Below are 27,550 nucleotides of genomic sequence, written 5' to 3' on the forward strand. Positions count from 1 at the left end.
GAGAGGAATGAATATAGTCAACACTAGTGATAGTCGAGTTAACTAACTACAGGCACAAGACAGGAAGACAAAAACTATTTAGGATTATTAAAAGAGGAAAAAAGGAGAGATAAATAGTAAAGTTTGTTTAAAACACAGTCAAACACAGGAAGCTACGTCACAGGAAGCCTGCAAGCAGAGAGTCTCCTTTCCACGTCATGACCTGCCCCATCCTGCTGCCACCTAAAAAGATAAATAACTAACAACAATCTGCACTTACTTTATCTTTAATAAGAGTTTACAGTAAATACATTTACAAATAAATACATAAATACAATATATAAATAGTAATAAATTGGCAATTCACACAACAAACAAATTAAATACATTTTTCAGTACACACACACACACACACACACACACACACACACACACACACACACACACACACACACACACACACACACACACACACAGCTGCATTAATACATTTAAATCACTATCTCTCTAATCACACTTAATTCCTCCAGGATTAATTACAGGTTGGGTGACCTCTAACCTCTCGTGTGGTGCTGATGTTCCTCCTCAGAAGTCCGTCTGCTGTCTGAAGTCTCAGCTCCACCCTCTTCAGGTCATCAGACTTCATCAGGGCTCTCAATTAAACACAACCTATGTTTATCTACACTTATGGTACCAGGACGAGAAAAAACCCCTCTGAAGATGTTCTTCTTAAAGGCAGCATTTGTGCTGGTTTAGAAATAAAACTGCATCAAGTCTACCCAACCAACACACTGCTTTTTACACCACAAACACAAACACTTTTCTCTTTTCTGATCAGACGAGCTGCCATTTGAGTTCACTGACAATGTTCTTATACTAACAAATGAAATTGATCACAGTATGATTTTTAACCCATATTGATTATTGCTCATTTTTAAAAGCCCTCTGTAACAACCAGCCAAAAATATGCCGAGCTAAGCGATTAGATCAGACATAAACAATAGTATTTCAAATCAATTTTCAAGCGAAATGATTTCATAAAATAACTATGCTGTCACTTTTACTCAGCTCTTCTATTATTATTACTGAAGTAGTAGAAAATCTACTGCCCACTGGATCCTGTTTGGTCCAGATCTTCCAGTGGAGTCTAAATCTAGTGTGCAGCCAACAGCTCACCTGCTCAGTAATGAAGTTGTTCCCATCCACGGTTTCAGGAAGAAAATCAGCCCAGCTCAGTTTAGAGTCCCTCCATAAGGCCTCCACTTCCTTTTGGCTCTAAAGTGAAGAAAAACACAGCAATGACTTGAACAAAAAAGAACCTTTTTCAACTAGTATGACAAAACACTTTCCTTTTTTCAGTCATGTTCTATAGAAGATCTCACAGCTCACCATTTGTTTGCAGAGAAGCTGCAATATTTCTGCAAATAATATGCCGGCTCTTGCCACAGGAAGTAGTGGTTTGCTAAATTCACTGGAATTCACAAGAAATTACCAATTAAAAACAAACACCAACTTCCTTTCCAGCAAAAAATGTATATGTAAAGTCTCAAATGTAACTGTAAATACATTAATAATTCTCTCAAGAGATTCCTCCTTCCTGAAGCACAGGGTTAACGAGCTCTGCTATGTACTGCCATACATAAGGAATGTCAATCGCCATATCATCTGCTATCTCGAGGGTTTCTGAGAACCTGTGTAAACAAGGAGAGGTAAGAAAATGGGGGAAAAGAGAGCAAAAAAAAAAAACACAGACAAAAGTCTTATTAAAGGATTCTGATTCTCTTATAAAATTCTGTGAAAATGACCAAATGTAAAAGCAAGCGTATTCAAAATAATGCTAACAATAACCCCATTGGGTGTAAATATGTCATCAAGCTGTGGACATCTCATGACGCAGACAGTAGTGTCTCTGGCGCCAGTGGGAGACGGAGCTGTGTGGTGCAGGAATGTCACTCACCCTTTAAAAAACTGAGATGTGGAGAGGATCCCAGCCTGCAGCAGCTGATGGAACAGATGACCCACGTGGTCACGTGTGATCTGGTTTCGCTCCAGCGTGGTCTCCACACCCACCCGAACAAAAACGCATAGCATCCCGCCTGGTCCAGTTCCTCCACGCAATGCGAGACCTCCTGCACACGAACCCACCACGATTATGTGATGCAGTAACAAGATAATAACCGATGTGTATTCAACTAAATGTGATCATAAGACACTGCATGAGATCATTACTTTGTAATCATTTATGTGTAGAAACTCCTCAATAATGGATTTAGAGCGTTTCTCCATTTCCTCCTCTGATAGCGCAGCTTGTTTGTAGTCGAGTCTGGCACTGCGTCCAGTTTTACTGAAACACAAGAGACATGATGTGTCATGACTAAAAATGCTCATGCTTTAAACTGAATTTAGTTTCAAGAACAACACCTACAATCACAACCTGCTTTGAATATTTTCACAACATGAACACAGGAGAGAGCTGAAAAAGAACACAGACTACATTCACTACAGACTCACCTGATGCTCCGGATGTGGCTCTAGCGCTAGTTTCTCCATCGCAGCCGTTCTTCCAGTTCAGCCGTCGTCCCCCGAAATTCGGTCCCAAATAAATCTTATCATCTGCTGGAAACTACACACAAACACAATTCAGTTCAAATAAGAACGCTTCTTATAAACCTGGTAGAAAAAGTGTACCGTAATTTCCGGACTATAAAGCGCACCCTTATACAAGCCTGAATTTTACAAATATTTTTATTTTGAACATTAATAAGCCGCACTTGTTTATAAGCTGCAGGTGTCTACACTAATGTACTTTACACAGGCTTTAATGAAAGACATGTTACACACGGTGTAACGGGTGAAATATGTTGCGCTTCTATTAGGAGCAGAGCGGTATTTTGGGAAAAGACCCACACTGCATACTTCTGGTATTACTGCGTGTGTGGAGACCGAGGATTATGTCCTTTTTATTTTCTGATGCTCTTTTCTAAGTGTCTTTGACTAACCCATAACGCTGTTGCAAACAAAATTAAAAAAGCAGGAGTTTTGGAAACGTGTCTGTGCTTATATGATTTCTGTTGTAACTGGAGTTAGTGAGCTCTCCCTTCACCCAGACTCAACACACTACAACGGCTTGTATCTAAACAGTAGCCGACCAAGTAAGTCATTGTTCACTGTCTTCCTCCTTCCTTTCACAGCTACAGTGGTACTTTGATCTACGAGTGCATTAATGTACGAGTTTTCCGAGGTACGAGCGGTCACCACGCTCATTTTCCACCACTTGGTCCAGTTGCTGGGATTTGAGGTGGAAAGTGTGAGGATAATCAGAATTAGGAAGAACAGATTGCACACATGAGTAAAAAATAGTGGAAAAGGGAAATGGTAATACAGGCAAATATACGGAGGAAGACTGGTGAGCTATTAGCCAGAAGAATCTGCTTCCTCTATGAATGCGTGTGTGACTGTTACCTGCAGAGGCATAGGGACGGAAAAGACATTTCCCACTGGCAGAGTGGGCTTCCGACTCCTGCCAGCTTTTGATATGATCTCCTCCGTGATGTCCTTGTTGTCCTGGTTAGGATCTCGGACAACGATCCTAATGGGAAATAAATAGCACATGATCAGAGATAAATAGGTTCATTACTCAGTAAATAAACCAGTACTGAAACAAAGAGTAAGCACACGCACCGTTTTCCTCTTCCTCTTGGTAGATGGATGTTGCTGCAGTGGAGGGACCATTGGGAATGGAGTCTGGTTGTACACGGCCTGATCATTATAGTAGAACATCCCTGCAGCAGACACTAATAAGAACAGTATCAGTTTCAATTAAAGACCAACATGTAAGCTGTGAGGATCATAACATCCTACAAGAAAACCAGGCTTTTTGTAAGGATGACTGGAAAGGCATGATGAACTTACCATTTGTTGGGGTAGTAGGTTCAGGGAGTAGAGTGTAGCATGTATTGAATCCTGTGGGATGGACTGAGTACTGCTGAGGAGGCACCACATGTACTGGAGCACTGTAATAATACTGTAACACAAACAACATATACGTTTGGCATAAAAATCACAAAAATGCTAAAGCTATTTGAAGGTTAACGTAAACAGTATTTGAAACTTGCAGCTAAAAAGGACACACAGGGACAAATTCAAAGCACCAGGGTACACATGACCCCTGACCTTTCCCACAACTACATCGAACAACCTCCAAGTCTCTACCTTGTCCCTGTGTGCCTCATTACATATAGCACAGTTAGGTATGGTAATGTAGGTGAAGTAATGTGGGTGAGAGAAACTCAGGCAATGCAGTAGGGAAAGACAGGGCAGAGTGAGGGAGGAAGTGCAGGCCAGACAGGGGTGGGATTTTAAAGTCAGGCTAGGAAAGGTAGGTAGAACGTATTTCCTGATTAGCACACATTAGCATACAGATATCATTTTGGTCCAAACTCAGTAATGATTTTGTTTAAATAGAGTTCATAGAGTAAGTAGTTTAATTGATTTGTACAATTCTGATATACTTCATGAATAACCTTCACTCTGTTTAATCAAATCAGAGCCGTGTCCTTTTAGAGCGGTTGCCAGTTGCGCTCATACTCCTCTATATGGACATTTTGACAATCTGATTTCAATAGTCAGTTATGTTTTATAGTTTGTTCTGAACCATAATCAGGTCCCCAATAATATCACAGATTGGATACCACTTTTCATTCATTCCTCTTCGTTTAGTTCCCTTAAAGACAGAGTAAGTGATCAAGGGGTTTACAAAATGAGCCGTTTGGCTGCCGTAAGTAAAATCTAAATAAACAGTGTGTTTAGGTGATGAGGAAGTGATGGGCTTTAGTTTATTCTGTGTGAAAAACAGTGTGTGTTTGAACTGTACATTACCAGCATTTGTTCTTCTGGAGAACTCGCAGTCATGTTCACCACCACAGGAACGTAGGTCACCCAATACTGTTGATTAGAACAACATGAAAATGTCTGTCACTACATTTGACATCATATTTAATGTTCTCTTTGATATTTACATCTCAGCTGCTTTCAGCTTCCGGTTGCCTTCAGCTTCCTGTGTTTTGTAAAGCAAATTTGTTCATAACTACATTGTCTTTAATGAGTGTGTGGTAAAATAAAAGCATTTATTCTTTTTTTCTTTAAAAACAAACAAACATTGATATCTGATCGGAGTCAAATCGACCCCGAACATAAGTAACGTTATTATTTTAGAAAAGAAAAGAAAAAAAAACATTGTTTATCCAAACACAAGATGTTTTTCTCTTATACTTGCTCAATGCTGTTTTTTGTCTTTATTCTAAATTATTGTGTACAGGCCACAAATACACCGTTTTCCATGCTAAGAGCATTTTTTTATTCTTGATCTGTTTATATAAAATATGATATAAAATATATTTAAAAAATATATTTAAAAAATGTCAATGTCCAGCTTATTCAGCATCTTCAGCATGAAATCCACTGATGCTTCCAGGTGAACTCCATCCACCACTACACTGATCTGAAGCTGACTGCCATTGGAGTAGATGTCAGACATTCAAATCGGCCCCTCCCACGTGATGGCATGGGAGTAAATATAAATAACCCTCTACCATTCCCAATGGCATTCAATCAATCTATTTTAAAGAAAAGAAAACTATGTACAAATAAAATCTCCACAAATTTAAACCTATTTTGTAATGACACTGAATGGAGATAAAAAAATAAAAAAATAAATAAAAATCTGTGTGACATAAACTGACTCATAATTTCTTGTCCAATTTACTAAACTGAGTTTATTCATATGATCATCACTATTCATTACATCGCATTACCTCTGTCTTTGTCCCGCTTTTCTTCTTCTACACTTTTTCTTCTTTTTTATTTAATTAGTATTGTTTTCCAGCACAGTAATGTGATGAATGTAAATACTGTTGTTTGCATCATTATAATATAAAACACATATTATCTTGTTAAGTTCGGAGCATGCGCAGAAAGAACCGGAGACATGACTGCACAGCGTTTTTTACTCGTTTACTCTGCACACTGCAAACACACCCACATGCAGCACGAGAGTGCCCTCTAATGGCTATCAGATATTATTACATTAATGCAATGTTACCAATGTCACTATGACCATTATTAATTTAGGGGCTTCAGGAAAGTCTGCAAAGGAAACAAAACTATACCTACCTTTTCCGGTTTGTCTGAATCATTGCACGAAACACATTAACAAATCCGAAAACACAGCGACAAGTCAGACAACCCGGAAAAGGTAGGTATAGTTTGTGAATGGAAACAATGTCTTGTCCAATGATCGGTAAGTTTACATTCACAAACTATACCTACATTTTCCGATTTGTCTGACTTGTGTTTTTGGATTTGTTAATTTGTTTTCGGATTTGTTAATCTGTTTTGCACTTCTCGGCCACCGTAGTTGACCCCTGTTCTACAGCTTACCAGTGAGTGTGCCACTACTGCCACCTAGCAGATAATTTACACATACACTCTCCAATACACTCCTCATGACAGGTAGATTCACACCTGTATTGTATTGTATTGTATTGTATTGTATTGTATTGTATTGTATTGTATTGTATTGTATGCTTAAATAAAAATTGAAACAAATAGAAGAGGGGGAAAAAGAAAATTATGCATGAGGTTGTTCACCATTCATGGTGAGATGTTCAGCTCTGCATAGATCACTTTCTAAATGTGAGAGATCAGTGGAAAGATTTTGGGCCCTGGATAAAAAAATGTAAGGAAACAACACGCTGGGAACCGAACCTCAGACCCCACTGTAATGTAGAACACAGACACACTGTATGACATTAAATCAGTTCACATTTATTAACAACATCCCGACTTCCCAAGCCATGGCATAATGACACCAGACTCTTTCTCCAAATAATTATAGAGGATCCTCACATACACAAAGCTTCTGTGTCTAAACTGCAATTTCTTGGGGCATCTGATATCAGAACAATGTAAAACTTAAAAGACAAAAAAAAGGCAGGCAAAATATCCCTGTGCCCAAGACCAAGGAACAGCTCATGTATTTCCTAGGAATGTGGTTGCAGGAATTTTCAAGACTGGAAACTTCCCATATGAATTATCAAGAATATTTAGGTATTAACAGGAATTAGTGAAAATAAAGTTGAATTTACAGAATTGCAAGTTATCCTATAACAGGGAACTTAAATGTAGTTAAAAAATAACTTGCTTGATAATCAACCAGATTGAATGCAGTTTCAGTTGAATTTCTACCTGCACATTCATCAATCACATGCACACAGCACACTTACTGCAGGGCTCCTGAGACCGTACCCTACATGCACTGTGTTTTCTTCATGTAAACAATGAGTCACGCCTCAAAAAGGTTAAAAACCACTGCCTTATGGGTAATAAAAGACCAATAATCAGGATCTCAGGTCTACATTCCTTACTATTGAAGTAAACAGGACCAATACAGAACAGTTCATCAGACAGGAAGTCACTTATAGTTACTCAAGTACAGTAACAAAGTACATTTACTCAAACACTTTACATCACACACACACACACACACACACACACACACACACACACACACACACACACACACACACACACACACACACACACACACACACACACACACACACGTGCTCAGCTCTGCTCAGTGTCTTTCTCCTTTTTCTCCTCGTCACCAGTCACTAAAACAGAGCACACTGATTAGTCCCATCAGCCACAGATCTGCTTCTCACCGCTTTCCCCGGCTCCACCCTCCATTCACCAACCGCCGGCACGCACCCGCTGCTCCATCCAGCAGTAGTGTTCAGGTGTTGTGAGGTGAATCCAGTGTTAACCCTGTCAGAATAACTGCTGAAAGATCATCCACTTTCTTGTGCCAATCCATGTGATTAATTATAAAGTACAGATGTTTAAGTGAATCAGGTTCTGCCCACATTAACTGTCAGCTATATTGCTTTCAGAGCTCAAAATGAACAAAGCACTAAAGCTGCAAGAAAATACCTCAACTTCAGTTTCTGTCAAATTCCTTTTCTTTAAGGACATCAAACATCACTGACTTTACTAAAGTGGATTTCAAGAAAAAATACCATCATTGAATGCTCTCTGTGATGAAGAGACATTAGACATGATTGAAATTCAAAATCTTTATTTATTTAATAGTGTTTATTGTGTCTCGCTGTAGTAAAAGTGTTCAGACTCTCTGTTTCTCTTGTCGTCTTCTTTTTTTTCTATTTCTCCTTTTCTTTTGAATGTTTTCTTGTCTCAGCTGAGCAACAATTTCCTCCCATCGCCTCGGACTCTCATATAATGATCTGTTTTATTCTCTGAAGTCTTCTTTTCTTCCTCACAGAGATTCTGGGTATCCTGGAGCCCCTGTTGGTCTGAAGCTGTAAGTTGTTCCTCTCCTCTATGTCAAGTTTAGTTTTCTCTCTTCGTCCTCTTGTTTTTCTTTAAAGTCCAACGTGGGCTCAAACTGAGCAACACGTTCCTCCAGTCGCTCTTTCTCTCTGATCAAATGATCTCTCCTGCTCTGCACTATTTTTACTTTCTCACACTGATTCTGAGTATCCTGGAGCTCCATGGTGGTCTGTTCCAAAGTGACCTCAAGCTGAGCAACATGTTCCTCCACTTTCTTTTGTTCTCTGGTCCAGCTCTCTCTCTCACATTCCACATTTTCTCCAGTTCCTCATGGATTTTCAGGAAGACTGGAGCTCCATGGTGGTCTGTTCCAAAGTGACCTCAAGCTGAGCAACATGTTCCTCCACTTTCTTTTGTTCTCTGTCCAGCTCTCTCTCTCACAGTCTACAGTTTTCTCCAGTTCCTCATTGATTTTCAGGAAGACTGGAGCTCCATGGTGGTCTGATCCAAAATAAACTCAAGCTGAGCAACACGTTCCTCCAGTTGTTTTTGTTCTCTCGCCCAGCTCTGGCTTCTCTCAGTTATATCCTGTTCCTGCTGCTTTCGCTCAGAAGCCAAAGTAGCCTCCAGCTTTTGCACCGTCTGTAGCAGAATGGCTTTCTCTTCTTTCTCTTCTGTTATCTTCTCTATCATTAGAGAAGAAAATGCATCCAAGTCTTTCTCTACTTTCTCCATGTGTTCCAGCTTCTCCTTCATTTCAGCAATCTGCTTAGTTTTCTTTGTTCTTCTGCTTTGAAAAAACTCTCTCAACCTTCTGAAGAGCTCCATGTTTATGCCTCTTTACTCACAAGCAAAACCTTGGAAATGAGAGAAACAGAGACGTTCCCAATTATAGACGTTGCCTTACTGTGACGTCACAGGAGATGCCCGCCCTCCGTCTGTGACGTAACCCGGTCTCTCTTAACCTGACACTATGCGCATGCGCATATTACAGAGGTAAAGAGCGGATAAAATATCATGTCTTCACAGCTTTTCTGTTGTTCCTGAGAGAAGAGTGATATTACAGTCATAAATAAGATAAAACGGCTGTAAACTGTGTATAAAGCGAGTGAATCCGAGTTGAGAACCGGAAGTTGACCGGAGTGACTCTATGAATGTTGCAGAATCATAAATGACCAGTAGGTGGCAGTGTGATGTGTATTAGAGCTCACTGTCACAGCAGGTAATTAGAAGTAGTGGAGCTCTAATGACGTCATTAATAGCGAGGACAAGACACACAGCAGTTTGGGATTCTTTTATTGACTTTATTGATTAATTGATTTGGAGTATGATTGTGTTTCTGATCAAAGTAAGTTCATGTGTATGGAGTAAAACAACCTGTACATTTCTCACTTCCAGACAGTATTATGAGATGTTCATCTGCTGGAAGTTCATGTTTAATGCTGCATGTTTTATAGGATTTATGAGCTGGAATAAATGTCCAAAAACCTCAATTCAACACTGAGTGATTTTTGTAGTTTGGTAGATATTAGATCTTTTGATGTATTATTCTTTTTTAAATATCTGTGTTTTAAATACACATTTATAAATATCAAGGCTTTTACTGGGTAATAAATTAAAACATAAAGTCATAATTTACTGAAGTGAAATTGAAAACATCAAAATACAACAAAAATAAATAAAATGACTATCAATATGTTTAAAACTAGAATAAATCTGTTTCGACAGTTAAATACAGTGCAGTATTACAGCCTTATTTCATGTTCATTTTATAAACACAGTTTGTCATTATAATAATAATAATAATAATAATAATAATAATAATAATATATTATAATTTATAATAATACTTTATTGCAATAGGGTGCTTTAGTACCTAAAGGTCTACATTTAAACATATTTTATATTCTAAAATTATACATTTTATGATTATTATATGAAGATTTCCACATTTATATGATTTATCCTACAGATTAATCACTATAAAGAAAATAGAAACATACACAAGAATGTTATTAACAACTTGTACACTGTACTGCACGATCCATGTGGAATATAATGTGATATAATATTGAATATTGTGAATGTAAACAAACATTCAGCAGTAGTTGAAAAAAATCAGGTCAGTCTCTGAGCATAAGCACTGAATCACTTGGAATTTACTCGCTCAATAATAAAAACTCTTTGCTATAGTTGTGAGGTGACTGATACACAAAGCCATGGAGCAGTTGGACACTGGGGAGACAATCAGATGAATGAAAGTAGAAAATGTGATAAAACCCTAAAGTTTATTGTGAGATTTGAGTCGTGATCGTTCAGATGCACAGTGTAGCAGCAATGACACAAACTTCACTTCACAACAAGAGCAAAAATACATGAATGAAAAATGAATGAAGTTAAAATTCAACAAATGGAAAAAAAATCCAATGTTATTTAAACTTTGGAGAAAAAAATCTTATATTCTGTTATTCAATTCTCTCATACTGACCACTGGATGTTCTACACGGCACCTCATGGTAAAGACTCTCTGATGACAGGAGACTCCACCATGATGCCGAGGCGATAAGAAGATCAGTAACATCCTGACACTGAGTTACAGTACAGTGGTCAGGGTCTCGTAACTCAGACCCCATGTCCGAATAGACATAACAATTGTGGCTCACATATACTCAAATTAGTTTTAGCTGTTCACTAATCATTTACCAATAAGTTACAAAAACTTAAAATAATACATAACAAACCAAATGAAGACATCTTCCAGTCACGAATGAGAAGGAGAAAATCAGCTTTATTGCAGTCACTTCAGACCCGTCCCATGGAGCTCTCGGAGAGAATCATCCTGACAGCAATGACACCCGTCAGCTTTCACATGCGAGTGAATTTGATATAAACAATCCTTATTTTTATATCTCACACCTAGTAAAATGTACATATTGTGTCTAATATCTCCTCCTCACAATTTACGTACATCATTGATTTTATGGGGCTTTGCATATCCCACCTTTTGCTCACGTGTTTTCTGGTGTGTTTCTACCTATTCTTAGTTAAAATTCCACCCATATCCAGGAGGCCTCGTTCACCTCCATACGAATCTAATTTACATGTACAAAAAATATCTCTTGATGGAGACCTTGTCTTAAAAAACATCCCCTGATCGTGCACTTTTCTAAAAATCTCGTCTGGGTTTTTTTCCTATGTCTGCAAATCATCCTTTGTTTTGTTTTGTGTAGACTTTGTATAAAAACGTGTTTTTTACTAGTTTTACAAACCAGGGCTTTAGTTTTAACACATCAGCACTTTTCTCCAAATGCTTTTCCTAATTTTCATAGCTCTCGTCTTTTACTTAGTTTTACTTAAAATCTTCTTAAAATATATTTCTTAAGCCATAACACTTCTTTATATAACATTTCCTGTCTTACTCTCATCCTGCCTGCATCTTAAGCTCATGCTCTCTCATTCTTACTTCCTGTGTGTTTTGGACAGTGTACCTCTTATACAAATTCTTGCAACTATTCTCCTACGTTCTTTATTATCTGACGATGTGTTGTGCCTATGAAACTATTACTCTTCTCATTTTTATATTTATATATATTTTTATATGATTTTTTTCACCTACGTTTCTACTTGTGTTTTGAAAATATGTGCATATGCTGTTTGAGTATAGTTAAGGCATGTTGCCTGCATGCTGTTTACTTATTTTACTATTTTTATTTTACATTATATTTTCCTATCTTTTCCTTCCGGCCGACACACTTTGCCTGGTGTACGTGGTCACCACTTTTTACCGTCAATGGTATATATCTGTTTTCTGGAGTGACTATTGGTCCTCATATGCGTCTCTATTTTCCACCTTGAATATCTCTTCCAGTTCATACTCATGACACCTCTACATTTTCCCCCTTATTTTCCTAAAACTGCACAAACCTGAGAAATGAGAAACAAAGACACATTCTGACATCCTGAGTCAGTGTAGCAGACTGTTAACATAAACTACAGTCCAAATCCCAACCCTCAAAGCTCCTGTTCTTACTCTGTTTTGTTTCTGCGTGGACTATTTCAGCCTGGTGGTCGTAAGTTTTTGGACACTTTGTTTTTGGTGTTTTTTCCTACAAGTACATTGTATTTTACCTGATAGTAGTAGTGCACATGTTTGATCTAAAATAATGAAAGTGATGAGACGGAACTCTTTGTACAAATAATCACACACACACACACACACACACACACACACACACACACACACACACACACACACACAGAGTGTATATGAATATATAGGTGCTCCTAATAAAGTGTTTGTAATACATGAACACAATTAGTATCATTGTACACACAGTAACATGGTCATTTTTTAAACATATGCACAGAGTCGTTAAAGACTCTAATATAAATAATACAAAATTACCGTAACATATAAATATTGAAAATGGCCCTGAATGCTGTATGTACTGTAGATGTTTTGTTTGAAGTGTTGTGATCATGAAGATGAAATCCTGCAGGTTATTTGGGTTTGTACTGAGTGATAGTTGTTTCATAAACACCTTCTTATAAAATCCAATTCAAATGTTGTAAAAAATTCACTCTAAATTTGTAATCAGCGGCGTCTCACCATCACATTCCACTACGGGAGCGCAGGAGGAGGAGATGCCCGACTGCATGGAATACAGGAGAACATCAAATCCCCTACCATTAGATAACTGCAGAACACAGTGTAAATAACGACATATTTTCCTTCAATAAATCTGGAAATGCAGCCATTACGCTCTCACACAGTCGTTACTCTCTTTATGTCTCTTTTTGCCGAGAGTTCCGTGTTTGTATTTCTGTTGGCATTTTCAAACTAAACTTTACTATTAATAAATCTCTTTTTCCTCTTTAAATCAACCTGAATTGTTTTTTGTCTTCCTGACTTGTGCCTGTAGCTCGTTAACTCGACTACCACTAGTGTTGACTACATTCATTGCCTCACATTTTTTCTTAAATCTGTTCGTGATAATAAGCACTATGTCGGTTGTGTGTCTGCCTTTGAGCACAGGTGAGGACTCCTTTGAGTTGCAAACGGTGGAGTTGGAGCTGGAGGCTTTGGAGAAACAGATTTGCGATCTACATGCAAAGCATGACCAGCTGCGAGAGTGGAAAGAGGTGCTGGAAACATTACAGACGGATGCTCACTCCTCCCAGGTAAATTCTTGGGTTGAACCTAACGCTCCCAGCACCACAACTCCGCTTGTCTCTCTGCTCTGGCCCAGCTCAGGTAACACCACGGACCCTTAATAGACTTAATAATATCCCACGGAGCAGACGTCACTGATATAGATATTTTAACTCAGAGTGATGACATCACAGACCATTACCTCATACTGTACCAGAGGTGGCAAAAGTACACACGTCCTTCACTTAAGTAGAAGTACAGATACTCATGTTTTAAAATACTCAGGTAAACGTAGTACTGATAACTTTCACTTGAGTAAAAAAGTATGTAAGTTTTGGATCTGACATGTACTTAAGTTAAAAGTAGTTGCTACTTCTACCTGTTTTAGTGTCACGTTGGTAACTGGACCTCACATCATATTAATATTAGGGCTGTCAATCAAATTAAATATTTAATCTCAACATAATCGCACATTTCGCACAGAGAGCGCCCCCTGTCTGTTTACTTTATTTTCACAAAAGCACAGCTTTACTTCTTCTTGTTTTCTGCCTGCTGATTCTTAGCTTCGTAAACTAGTCTACATCTGTGGTGAGTGAGAGGCAGGACATTATACACCAGTGGATTGAAAAAGATGCACAATGACAGGAAATGGTTTGCTCTGTAAAAAAATAAAAAATATTGACATTTAACCAAATCAATGGATTAAAAAAAAGTAATGAGCCGGTTTTGAAAATGTAAGAAGTAAAAAATACAGATATTTGTGTAAAAATGTAATGAGTGAAAGTAAAATGTTGTCTGAAAAATATTCCAGATTTCATGGTGTAGCAGTCAATCAAAAACAGAAAATCTGTTTTCAGCCAACGACCCTGCTTCAGTGAAGAAAGACCTGAGAGACATGGTGCAGTCATAAAAACCTGGAGCTTAACACACTCAAAACAGTGGAGATGATTGTGACATTTGAGTCAGTGATTTTTCTAAGTTTAATTTATATTTTTCCAGTTAGATTTCGAGAGATATGTTTCTATTTATGCACATTGGACATCAACCTTCTCAGCAGCAGGTTCCATAGTGTAGCGGTCATCACGTCTGCTTTACACGCAGAAGGTCCTGGGTTTGACCCCCAGTGGAGCCATGCCATTGAGTCTCTCATTCTGCTGTTGGAATGCTTTTCCTCCATTTCTGTTTCAACCACAATGCAGAAACATGCAAAACTGTTTATTTATTTCCAGGATTGAGTAACAATTTGTGAGTAATATATAAACCTCACTCATGTTTGCAACCTGCATGGTTCCACTGGAAGGACCTTCTGTGTGTAAAGCAGATGTGACGACCACTACCCTATGGATCCACACAATCATCTGCACAGCATAAATGAGCAGAAATAATGATTCAGGTAATATGTTTTCCAGACTGCAACTATATAGTTTTGGGAAACTTGTTGCCAATGTACCCTCAGCTTTCTGTTCTCGGTTGAGAGGAATACAAGTGCTTTTCTAATACTGTATGAGAGTGTGTGATCTGAGTCTGTGCAGCTGCTGTTCTCACTCTATTTATTCCAGCTCTTTTTTAAAGTCGTGTTACATCCTCGATGACTTCAAACTTTACTCTTTACACTATTAATACAGTTCTAAAATGAATTGTATTGATTTGTATGAATCATCTTGTATGAATTGTATGAATGAAGAATATTAATACATTTTTATTCACTCTATGGTGCTCAGTGGTCAGGGATAAAAACACACAGCACACATTATGACGCGTCCACTGCAAAAAATATCCGTCGAAATAAAGAAATAAAAGCATGATTTAAGAAGAAACTCTACAGAGTAGAAACAAGTCAAATGATTTGCCAGTGCAGTAAAATAATTACACTTGGTAAGATTTCTTGAAATAAGAAGTGATTAAAGCGATGCTGCAGCACTCGTGTGTCTGTTTTCTGAAGCAGCTTCTGCACCTGACGACAGCACGAGGACTCGACTTCTTTGATGGACCCTTGTGAGGTCTGTTCTGAGTGGAACACGTCTTGAAAACCTCTTTATGACCCGGACCACTGTACTGTAACTCAGTGTCAGGATGTTACTGATCTTCTTATCGCCTCGGCATCATGGTGGAGTCTCCTGTCATCAGAGAGTCTTTACCATGAGGTGCCGTGTAGAACATCCAGTGGTCAGTATGAGAGAATTGAATAACAGAATATAAGATTGTTATTTTGTTATTTAAAGAGAAGTTTAAATAACATTGGATTATTTTTTTCATTTGATGAATTTTAAGTTCATTCATTTTTTCATTCATGTATTTTTGCTCTTGTTGTGAAGTGAAGTTTGTGTCATTGCTGCTACACTGTGCATCTGAACGATCACGACTCAAATCTCACAATAAACTTTAGGGTTTTATCACATTTTCTACTTTCATTCATCTGATTGTCTCCCCAGTGTCCAACTGCTCCATGGCTTTGTGTATCAGTCACCTCACAACTATAGCAAAGAGTTTTTATTATTGACCGAGTAAATTCCAAGTGATTCAGTGCTTATGCTCAGAGACTGACCTGATTTTTTTCAACTACTGCTGAATGTTTGTTTACATTCACAATATTTATTATTATATGCACAAGAATTTTGAACTTTGTTCCACATGGATCGTGCAGTACAGTGTACAAGTAGTTAATAACGTGTTTGTTTGTGTATGTTTCTATTTTCTTTATAGTAATTAATCTTTCATATATTAATATTGTATTGTGCTCCTTTTCAGTGGTCTAATAACTGTATAGACTACACCGGTCTGTGAGTCAATTGGTACCGGACCGCACAGAAACAGTAAATGTGTAAATCTGCATATAATAATAATAAAAGTAATCATTTAAAAATAAAAAAATATGTTTAAATGTAGACCTTTAGGTACTTATGCACTTTAGTGTATATATATATATATATATATATATATATATATATATATATATATATATATATATATATATATATATATATATATATATTTATATGTATTTATTTTAGTTTTAAACATATTGATAGTCATTTTTATTTATTTTTGCTGTATTTTGATGTTTTCAATTACATTGCAGTAAATTATGACTTTTTGTTGGTATTTAATTTTAGTGTCGGTTTAGTTTTTAATCTATTACACAGTAAAAGCCTTAATATTTATAAATGTGTATTTGAAGTTAATTAAAATTAAAATATTTACGCTGTAATACTGCACTGCATTTAACTAATAATATTATTATTATTGTTATATATTGTTATAATTTTAAATGTACTGATAATTTTTATTTTGATTCTTTATATTTTGAAGTTTTATTTCAGATTAGTTTCAGTTAATAACTTTTTTTATTGTATTTAATTTTAGTCTACCAAACTACAAAATCACTCAGTGTTGAATTGAGGTTTTTGGACATTTATTCCAGCTCATAAATCCTATAAAACATGCAGCATTAAACATGAACTTCCAGCAGATGAACATCTCATAATACTGTCTGGAAGTGAGAAATGTACAGGTTGTTTTTACTCCATACACATGAACTTACTTTGATCAGAAACACAATCATACTCCAAATCAATTAATCAATAAAGTCAATAAAAGAATCCCAAACTGCTGTGTGTCTTGTCCTCGCTATTAATGACGTCATTAGAGCTCCACTACTTCTAATTACCTGCTGTGACAGTGAGCTCTAATACACATCACACTGCCACCTACTGGTCATTTATGATTCTGCAACATTCATAGAGTCACTCCGGTCAACTTCCGGTTTTCAACTCGGATTCACTCGCTTTATACACAGTTTACAGCCGTTTTTATCTTATTTATGACTGTAATATCGCTCTTCTCTCAGGAACAACAGAAAAGCTGTGAAGACATGATATTTTATCCGCTCTTTACCTCTGTAATGTGCGCATGCGCATAGTGTCCGGTTAAGAGAGACCGGGTTACGTCACAGACGGAGGGCGGGGCATCTCCCTGTGACGTCACAGTAAGGTAACGTCTATAATTGGAAACGCGACTCTGTTTCTCTCATTTCCAAGGTTTTTGCTTGTGAGTAAAGAGGCATAAACATGGAGCTCTTCAGAAGGTTGAGAGAGTTTTTTCAAACCAGAAGAACGAAGAAAACTAAGCAGATTGCTGAAATGAAGGAGAAGCTGGAACACATGGAGAAAGTAGAGAAAGACTTGGATGCATTTTCTCTTCTAATGATAGAGAAGATAACAGAAGAGAAAGAAGAGAAAGAGATTCTGCTACAGACGGTGCAAAAGCTGGAGGCTACTTTGGCTTCTGAGCGAAAGCAGCAGGAACAGGACATAACTGAGAGAAGCCAGAGCTGGGCGAGAGAACAAAAACAACTGGAGGAACGTGTTGCTCAGCTTGAGGTCACTTTGGATCAGACCACCATGGAGCTCCAGTCTTCCTGAAAATCAATGAGGAACTGGAGAAAACTGTAGAATGTGAGAGAGAGCTGGACAAGAGAACAAAAGAAAGTGGAGGAACATGTTGCTCAGCTTGAGGTCACTTTGAAACAGACGACCAAGGACCTCCAGTCTTCCCTGGAAATCCATGAGGAACTGGAGAAAACTGTAGAATGTGAGAGAGAGCTGGACGAGAGAGCAAAAGAAAGTGGAGGAACATGTTGCTCAGCTTGAGGCCACTTTGGAACAGACCACCATGAAGCTCCAGTCTTCCCTGAAAATCCTTAAGGAACTGGAGAAAACTGTAGAATGTGAGAGAGAGAGCTGGACGAGAGAGCAAAAGAAAGTGGAGGAACATGTTGCTCAGCTTGAGGTCACTTTGAACAGACCACCATGGAGCTCCAGTCTTCCTGAAAATCAATGAGGAACTGGAGAAAACTGTAGAATGTGAGAGAGAGCTGGACGAGAGAGCAAAAGAAAGTGGAGGAACATGTTGCTCAGCTTGAGGTCACTTTGGAACAGACCACCATGGAGCTCCAGGATACTCAGAATCAGTGTGAGAAAGTAAAAATAGTGCAGAGCAGAAGAGATCATTTGATCAGAGACAAAGAGCGACTGGAGGAACGTGTTGCTCAGTTTGAGCCCACGTTGGATTTTAAAGAAAAACAAGAGGACGAAAGAGAGAAAACTAAACTTGACATAGAGGAGAGGAACAACTTACAGCTTCAGACCAACAGGGGGCTCCAGGATACCCAGAATCTCTGTGAGGAAGAAAAGAAGACTTCAGAGAATAAAACAGATCATTATATGAGAGTCCGAGGCGATGGGAGGAAATTGTTGCTCAGCTGAGACAAGAAAACATTCAAAAGAAAAGGAGAAATAGAAAAAAAAGAAGACGACAAGAGAAACAGAGAGTCTGAACACTTTTACTACAGCGAGACACAATAAACACTATTAAATAAATAAAGATTTTGAATTTCAATCATGTCTAATGTCTCTTCATCACAGAGAGCATTCAATGATGGCATTTTTCTTGAAATCCACTTTAGTAAAGTCAGTGATGTTTGATGTCCTTAAAGTAAAGGAATTTGACAGAAACTGAAGTTGAGGTATTTTCTTGCAGCTTTAGTGCTTTGTTCATTTTGAGCTCTGAAAGCAATATAGCTGACAGTTAATGCAGAATATTCAAAACATCTGACATAATTAATCACATGGATTGGCACAAGAAAGTGGATGATCTTTCAGCAGTTATTCTGACAGGGTTAACACTGATTCATCTCACAACATGAACACACTGTATAGCATGTATGTTGATAATATGAGCAACTGAGAAGCAGATCTGTGGCTGATGGGACTAATCAGTGTGCTCTGTTTTAGTGACTGGTGACGAGGAGAAAAAGGAGAAAGACACGAGCAGAGCTGAGCATGTGTGTGTGTGTGTGTGTGTGTGTGTGTGTGTGTGTGTGTGTGTGTGATGTAAAGTGTTTGAGTAAATGTACTGCACTGTACTTGAGTAACTATAAGTGACTTCCTGTCTGATGAACTGTTCTGTATTGGTCCTGTTTACTTCAATAGTAAGGAATGTAGACCTGAGATCCTGATTATTGGTCTTTTATTACCCATAAGGCAGTGGTTTTTTAACCTTTTTTGAGGCGTGACTCATTGTTTACATGAAGAAAACACAGTGCATGTAGGAGTACGGCCATGGGTGTAAATTTCATTTAACAGTGGGGGGGGACAATAAATATAAAATTTCTCATGAGCAATTTTTGAAGGGGGACACAACTAATACAGTCAAATTGTACTTACAGTATAAAGACACGGTGTCCCCACAGTGAAAAACTTTGTTTCTATCATTATTATTGTAGCATGGAGACTGCATCAGTTACAATGGTAATTTAAAACTATCATAAAAAAAAAAAACAATCACAACAATAAAAACAAGGAATTAAAAAAAGGGTTTAACATTTTATTGACAAATGAAGACATTTAAGAACAGAATAGAAACTGATTATAAAAATACAGTGGGTCAGTTCGGCTGTAGCACAGTGATAATGCACAGATAAACAATATGCTAATTGTGTGTTAATGTTAACATTATACCAAGTCGTCCCAAATAAAACACTGCATGGGAAACGGCTTTGGTGTGTTAGTGTCAGTGCACTATGCTACAAGCTATTGTAAACAAGCTAACGTTCACTAGATAAGTCATATTTTAATCTCTAATAGAGCAGATTCATGGAAAATTACATCCGAAATCAGCATTTTTGCCGCAACTAATTTATGAATGAGTCTGCATCAACTACATTATAGAGAATTGCTTTATTTAAAGTGAATAAAATACCCTAGTTAATGGAGTTGAACATTAATTGAGGCGCAGACACACACCTGACTCGTGTGTGTAGAGAAGGTGAGATGAACTGAAAGCAGGCAGTGGGTCAAACCACTGTGAGGAAGGAGAACTCAACTGTTTCTAAATGCAGTTTTATGTTGTGTTTATTTTACTTAAACAATTATTTTAGGTATACATACATATATTTTCATATAATAGAGAATACATATAATAGAGAGTGCGATTTAAATTTTTGATTCAGATTTTGGTGGTCAGAATGTTCTACTCTGTTCCTGGGTTAGTTTCAGGGTTCACCTCAGTCAGCTTCATCTGGTCATTTATGATTCTACAACATTCATATAGTCACTCGGGTCAACTTCCGGTTTGTGTAATCTTCCTCTGTAATCTGTACATGCGCAGAGTGTGTGTGTGTGTGTGTGTGTGTGTGTGTGTGTGTGTGAGAGAGAGAGAGAGAAATAAAGTGAAAGACATGATGATGTCACTGGTGAGGGCGGGCATCTAGGTGTGATGTCACAGTGTGACACGCCTATTCAAAGCGTGCTTTTGTTTCTCATTTGTGAATTTACCAATTGTAAGTAAAGAGACACTAAAATTGACAACCACCAAACAAACAAACAGCAGCAAGAAGCAGCAGCGATTAGCAGCAACTAAAAAAACATTACAAATCCTCTTCTATTGAACATTTCTTCATACAGGTACCTGGTAAGTCGTCTAAATAATTATGGCAGAATATTGTAGATTATTTAGTAGAAGACTCGAAAAGTACAAAGTCATTATTTAGCGACATTAGCATGGGTAACTAGCCGGCTAGCTAAGATTAGCTTTTATAGTTTAACTTTTTATATTAATCCAACAAATGTACCTAATAATTAGTATAGAATCTATTAGATACAATGAAGTAGCTTAATTTAACCTATTTAGCCCATATTTTAATCAAACTCATGTAACCTGTTTACTCCAAGTATAATTAACATAATATACTAATAAATAGAGTAGAATAGGGTCAGACTGGGACTACAATTTTAATAATCCTTGCAGCCGTGGCATGTTTTATCTGTTGTGGAATTCCTTGTCATTGTTTAGACAATACATACAGCTCCCAGTGTATAAAATTACAGGTGAAGAGTCTTCTACAGAAAACATCTCCACAGATATGGATCAAAACATCTATGTGGATTTGGATGGAGGGATTATGGCCCTAGTCAATGAGAAAAATGACTGTAACAAACGTTTTCTTATAACTAAAAGCACTAAACCCTTTCTATGCTTTAATTCTGATCCTTTGATTATATCGTATATAAATCATGTTGTTGTTGTGTGTATTTTATGCTGTGTGCAGGAACATGGCAGCTGGTGAACAAAGGTGGCCTTTGCAAGGTATGCGTCTGCATCAAGGCACGTGTGCGCACATCAAAGCATGTGCTGAGGGGTATCGCAACTTTGTCACCTTTAGAGCTCCCTGCAATGCTTGTTATTTACTTGTTCTTCAAAAGCACTGCCTGTGGTGCCTGGAGCAGCCCACCTGTCCTTTAGGTAAACAGTGCCATAATTTACCCCGTAAATGGTTCAGGTTTCCACCAAAAAGGACGAATCGTTTGGAAACTGATGCGGACCGGTTCAGACCGGTGATGGACATTCTGCACCACGCTGACATGTTCTCCCAGATGGAATGTGGCTAGATTCCATCCAGAACTCTGTCTATGATCTTCCTGCAGGACTTCAGCTGATCACCCGTATCTTCATGTGCGAGGGCTATTACCCTTGTCCAATCGTTTGAGTTCCTGCCAGCTCGCTGGTTGCTCCGAGCACTCACAGTTTTCTTCACGGACTTCGTCATGCAAAGCACCTTTGTAACGTACACCATCACCTTCTGTGGCTATGTTCTATGGACAACTGAACCAGCGAAACATCGTGATTGGAATTGTCGTCCTATCCTTTGTCGCAAATGTCACACAATCGGAAGAGACTCAATGGTATTCTCATCGAGTCTTCACAGTGTTGATTTGAGGATTCACAACGCGGTGTGGTCTGCACTGAAGTCTCACAGTTCTATATCTGCTCTTTTGCCGGACTGGATCAGACGACTATCACCCATTCCAGTAAAAAAAAAGGCAAGTGAGTCTGGACATCAAGGACAGGAACTGAAAGCTAAACCTCTCCATGTCCAATAATAATTAATAAAATCAATAAAAATCTAAAATATGAAATCACTTGTTTATTGAAGTGTTCGACATCATTTAAATCCTGATTCTAAATCAGTGTTTCTCAACTGGAGGATGCTTTTAAGCTAAATAATGAAAATCCACATGATAAACTTTTGGGAAAATGTGACAAAAGTAAAATTGCACAATTATTAAAAGATGAAGTTAAACCATGATTTTTGTCTTTCTTTTAAACACCGTATGACCTCCTCATGGATTCTTGCATCTTGTTTATATCCCTCTTGGGGGCAGGGGCTGTGGCTCGGGGTCATAATGCTGAGGGGGAGGTCAGGAGGAGAGGAAACTGGTCCTCAGTGCCACATTGTGCAAAACACCACACACCATTTCCCACTAGAAACAACCTGTTGTCATTAACCCCAGAGTGGTGAGGACCTGTATTTGGACGGGGATGGCATGGTTCTGGCGTGTTGCCCTCTGTAGTACTGGACCCAATTCAGCACATAGATCCAGGAGCACAGCTGTAGGAATCTAAATCAGCTTATTATCCAGTCATCATCATGGGCCAGAAAATCATCATGGTCCCTGGAGACTCTTTCTCCTTAATCTTCCATTGGTGTAATCCTCCAGCAGTGCCATTATGCAGCATTACACACGGGGGTCACCACAGCATTTATGATTTATTCCAGCTCATTATGGAAAGATAAAATAAACTGATATTTGGTCCTGTGCCATGAACATAAAAGCAATAATAGCTACAGAAAAGCTCCTGCTTCCTCTGTAGCGGTATTTAAATCCCATTTAAAATGCTTTCAGTGATTCTACATTCTGTTTATATGAAGTGTTTCAACAGTTTGCATGTTTATTTGCTGGATGGAGCATTTAAGTGCATTTTAGGTGAATTTATGAACCACATCTGGCTGGAAAAGACAAGTGTCCAAATACTTTTGACCACACAGTGTGTATCAGCTAAAAAGCAGCAGCTTCGGATCAGTCGCGTTTCCACTGGGATTCAACTCTGAAAAGATCACTTTGATTTTTATTATATGAAATATTTTATATGATATATTTGATATTATTTGTTTGGACTTTTCTTTCCTCAGCATCACTTTGATTTTCCTCCTGTAGCTCCGAGACGGCGTGTTCCAGGTGGAGGATGAAGACCTCTGCTGGGATGAAGCGATTTGTACGACCCCTGGAACGGTGAGTTTCCGAGCTTTATGGATTTTATTTTCTTTAAAACACAGAGTTTATCATTTATTATTATTATTATTATTATTATTATTATTATTATTTAGAAACAAATCACCCATAAAATCCCCAAACAAGCGGAAAGGTGATCAGGACCATCGGAGGAGTGAAGAGGGAAAAGCGATGTTCCTCATTTTGTGTTTACTCCTGATCATTAGCATAAAGATCACAGACTTGCAGGAAAAAGTGGATACATTTGTCTAAATTAAATAAAGAATGATAATAAAGAGTGATAATATTTCCATAAATGTTGCAGTGAGCAGAAATGGACCTTTCGGCTAATAGTGTAGGAGACATTATCATTAGCCTCATGCTAGCCGGGTTTGCTAGCGCTGCTTTTGTGTTTGTTGGTTTATTAGAAACGTCTACTTTTTGACTAAAAGTCGAATAAATAAATAAATAAAATAAAGTTTACTTATGGTTCACTAAAAATCTGATATTTAGACTGAGGAAGAAAACTATAGAAGCAAGAATAGCTAGCTGTCTAGTTAGCCTAGCTAATGTTGGTAAATAATTGTATTTCGCTTTTCATGTCCTTTTCTGTATTTTGATCTACATTTATACAGTGAATGGACACTGTAGGAAATAATAAAGATGTAAAAACAGGTATAAATGTGGTAGTGAAATGTGTCCTAGTGTATGACTGAGTTGTTCCTCTGTGTGCTTCAGTAACTGCTGTTAAACTGAGAGGAAAGAAAAACCCCAGGCCTCCTCACCTCACCTACATCACTACCTGACTTTACTAACACTCTTGTTCTGATGATGAAATGTCCACAAGCAGACTCCAAAATCTAGTAAAACATCTTCCCAGAAGAGTGGAGGAAAATATCAGCACAAATTGGGACTAAATGTAGAATGTGATGCTCAAAAAGCACATACCGTACTTATGACCAGGTGTCCGCGAAGTTTTGGCAAAATAATGTATATATACCGTAAATAGATGAAACGTGTTCACATGTCACATTTTCATCTTCAAATTGTATCTCGGGTGGTGATGCCACTAATTCATGCTGTGATTTTGCCACAGTGTTAATGATCAGTGTAATTACTGTAAACATATAAATGCTGTGGTGACCCCCGTGTGTAATGCTGCATGATGGCACTTGTAAGATTTGATTGGTGAATACGGTTGCGGTCGTTGAAATACTCGATTGTGTGGGTTTTGGAAGAATTAAATCATTCGTGAGTCTCCTGCAAAATGGTCTTAAGTTTTTTTTTAAATAATAAAAATGACTAAAAACACTACTAGACTACTAGAGCACACTGAGGCAAAATGTCTGAAGCTCAAGACAGAGGAGAATCGCTGAGTGCTACAGAAATTACTTCATTATTAAAGAAAGGAACATACAAGTGAAAACCTTGGCCTGTTTTTTTTATTTTATATTAATTTAGTTGATGTTCCAGGCTCTGAAAAGTTTTTTATTCATGTCCATTTTTATTATTTACACAAAAAGTAAACATTTAAATAAAACAAAATGTCTGTTTATTTATTTTTATTTATTATATTCAAAAAGTTAACAAGGGTGAATGTTAGATATTTATCATGCCCAAACGAAACTTAATTCTTGGAGAGGTTTTCTATACAATCTGCGATGCCCGTAGTGCCTTTCTGAATTCAGGAAAGAATCACACTGCACACAGCAAATGGTCTTCTTCGGTTTATTGCAGGCAGCAGAACGATATATACACACATTGAGAGAAAGCTGACCTAAAGTTGTTTCCTGTTTAGACAAGAGGATATACTAGCCGGAGATGTGTGAGCCCTGATAAGACTCCCTGTTTACCTTACATACTAACATCGTAAATATTCTATAGACACTGAACAGACAAAGAAATGTGTGTGAGATAGTGTGAGAATCATCTTAACACTAACAATGGCCACTTTAAATCATTTATGATTCAGCATCACACACCAAAACATAGGATGTTCATCCCGGGAACAGAACCGGTGACATAAACTGCAAATGAAAAGATAAAGACAAACAAAACATTCAGATTCCATTTAATTCCTACATGCATATAATCCTTCATCATCACCACTCTTACCATCGTCATCAAACATTGCAACATACAAAGTATAATTCCAATATGTCTATTAGCAGTATTATAAGGTATACAGAACAGTTTCTTCTCACTGAATAATGTATTTAAAGAGAATAATGAAAATTGAGTCTAGTTACAACTATGCACATATAGTTATAGAATTTAGACCTAGAGCAGGTATCAGGGTGAGCTAAACTAAACAGTCAAGTGAGTCAGATCTTCACCCGGAGGTGGCCCCTTTCTACTATAAAGAAAGGATCTTTCCGTGGGCTCTCAACTGTTTCAGCCCTGAATACTCACTTAGGTAGGCTTCTTAGGCCAACAGACCAATTAGTGCATAGAATAAGTGGGTGCTGTTTTGATCCTGCTTGTGTATCCACTGTGGCTGATAATTAGTCAGAACTCCAGTTCTGGTTACAGCTAGAACAGTCACTGGACCCAGATACTCGCTCAGACCTTGGTAGGCTTCAGACTTCTTATCAGGACCTGCTGATTAGGCACAAAAGGGTGTGTTGGCTTATCTGTGGGCAGAGGAAGAGTTAGTGAGACATCAGCACTGATAGAATTCAATTTCTCAACCAGGGCAGAAACGTCGTCCACCATCACTTCCAGGTTACCTAAAGAAGAAATGCCAGTGTGTCCGCTGACCCATGGGGTCGGGAAAGGTTAGAACATAAAACCTTTAAAGGGTTAGTTTTGTTGAAGATGGGGTCATTCTCATTTCTGTGAGTACTACCGGGAGAACAATAGTCCAATTTCGGCCTGTTTCAATGCAGGCTAACACGTTAATGGTTCTGTTTGTTCTCTTTACCACTCCAGCTGACTGTGGGTGATAGGGATTATTAAAATAACAGTCACTTGCTAAGCTTTTAGCCAAAAGTTGTGTTACCTTCGAAGCAAAAGGTGTGCCGTTATCACTTTTATTCACACTAGGAATACCAAACCTAGAGATGATCTCTTTTGTTAATATTTTGACAACCGTTTTAGCATTCTCTGTAGCACATGCAAATGCTTCTGGCCACTTACTGAATCTGTCAACTATAACCAACATGTATCTCAAATTTCCTACAGGTTGCATATGTGTAACTATGGCCACTTTGGCAGGAGTTGAACAGCTTTTAAGAAGTCGCCTATAAGATTAAAATGTGCTATGGGCTTTCCATCAGCTGTTTTAAAGTCTTTTTGCTTCCATGTGGCAAAATCATGCACAACACCATAAGCATACTTAGAATCAGTGTATACTGTATACAGTCACTACTTTACCTTCAGACTACTGACATGTTCAAACTCTGCAGCTTGTGCTGATGTGTATGGTAATGATTTAGCTTCAACTATTACATCAGGTAATCTTACAACCGCATATCCACATAAATACGCTGTTAACATGTTACATAGACAATCACTTTCCATCATCTTGATCTACAAGTCTTTTGCTTCCATGTGTTTGAAATCATGCACAACACCATAAGCATACTTAGAATCAGTGTATACTGTATACAGTCACTACTTTACCTTCAGACTACTGACATGCTCTTGTAAGTGCCACCAACTCTGCAGCTTGTGCTGATGTGTATGGTAATGATTTAGCTTCAACTATTACATCAGGTAATCTTACAACCGCATATCCACATAAATACACATCTTCAGAAGGTTTTGAACATGAACATCTACATATAGACAATCACCCTCTTCCAGGGCCGTATCTAAAGATCGGGCCTACAAGAGGTCTCTCTTTTTCAATGTGTTTAAGGCAATCATGTGTGTCGTCAAAACCATCTAAGTCAATATCGTCTAGATCACATGAGCTACTACAGCTGAATGCGGCTGAGAAGAGGCTTATAGTTTTTCC

The 27,550-nt window shown here is 37.9% G+C and overlaps 1 protein-coding gene, 1 long non-coding RNA gene and 1 other non-coding gene across 3 annotated transcripts in view; 1 reads left to right on the plus strand and 2 right to left on the minus strand.

The window, feature by feature from the left end:
* Window positions 1–570: 570 nt before the first annotated feature.
* LOC124384683 lies at window positions 571–1,562 on the minus strand. The gene is made up of 4 exons (XR_006925468.1): window positions 1,546–1,562; window positions 1,369–1,450; window positions 1,156–1,254; window positions 571–630 (listed from the first exon to the last, which is right to left on the minus strand). It is a non-coding gene; the product is annotated as an uncharacterized LOC124384683 (long non-coding RNA).
* A 512-nt stretch (window positions 1,563–2,074) lies between these two features.
* LOC124384612 (eukaryotic translation initiation factor 4 gamma 1-like) overlaps window positions 2,075–27,550 on the minus strand; it is a 31,308-nt gene continuing 5,832 nt past the window's right edge. The window contains exons 5-11 of the mRNA XM_046847608.1: window positions 4,858–4,923; window positions 3,892–4,003; window positions 3,661–3,773; window positions 3,442–3,567; window positions 2,491–2,602; window positions 2,209–2,323; window positions 2,075–2,108 (exon numbers count right to left, since the gene is read on the minus strand). Of these exons, the coding sequence (XP_046703564.1) occupies window positions 2,220–2,323; window positions 2,491–2,602; window positions 3,442–3,567; window positions 3,661–3,773; window positions 3,892–4,003; window positions 4,858–4,923 (633 nt within the window). The 3' untranslated portion in view covers window positions 2,075–2,108; window positions 2,209–2,219. The remainder of the gene's footprint in view (window positions 2,109–2,208; window positions 2,324–2,490; window positions 2,603–3,441; window positions 3,568–3,660; window positions 3,774–3,891; window positions 4,004–4,857; window positions 4,924–27,550) is intronic.
* trnav-uac lies at window positions 14,540–14,612 on the plus strand. Its single transcript has one exon. It is a non-coding gene; the product is annotated as a tRNA-Val (tRNA).

This window comes from Silurus meridionalis, chromosome 4 (genome assembly GCF_014805685.1).
Source record: "Silurus meridionalis isolate SWU-2019-XX chromosome 4, ASM1480568v1, whole genome shotgun sequence".
Lineage (NCBI taxonomy): Eukaryota > Metazoa > Chordata > Actinopteri > Siluriformes > Siluridae > Silurus > Silurus meridionalis.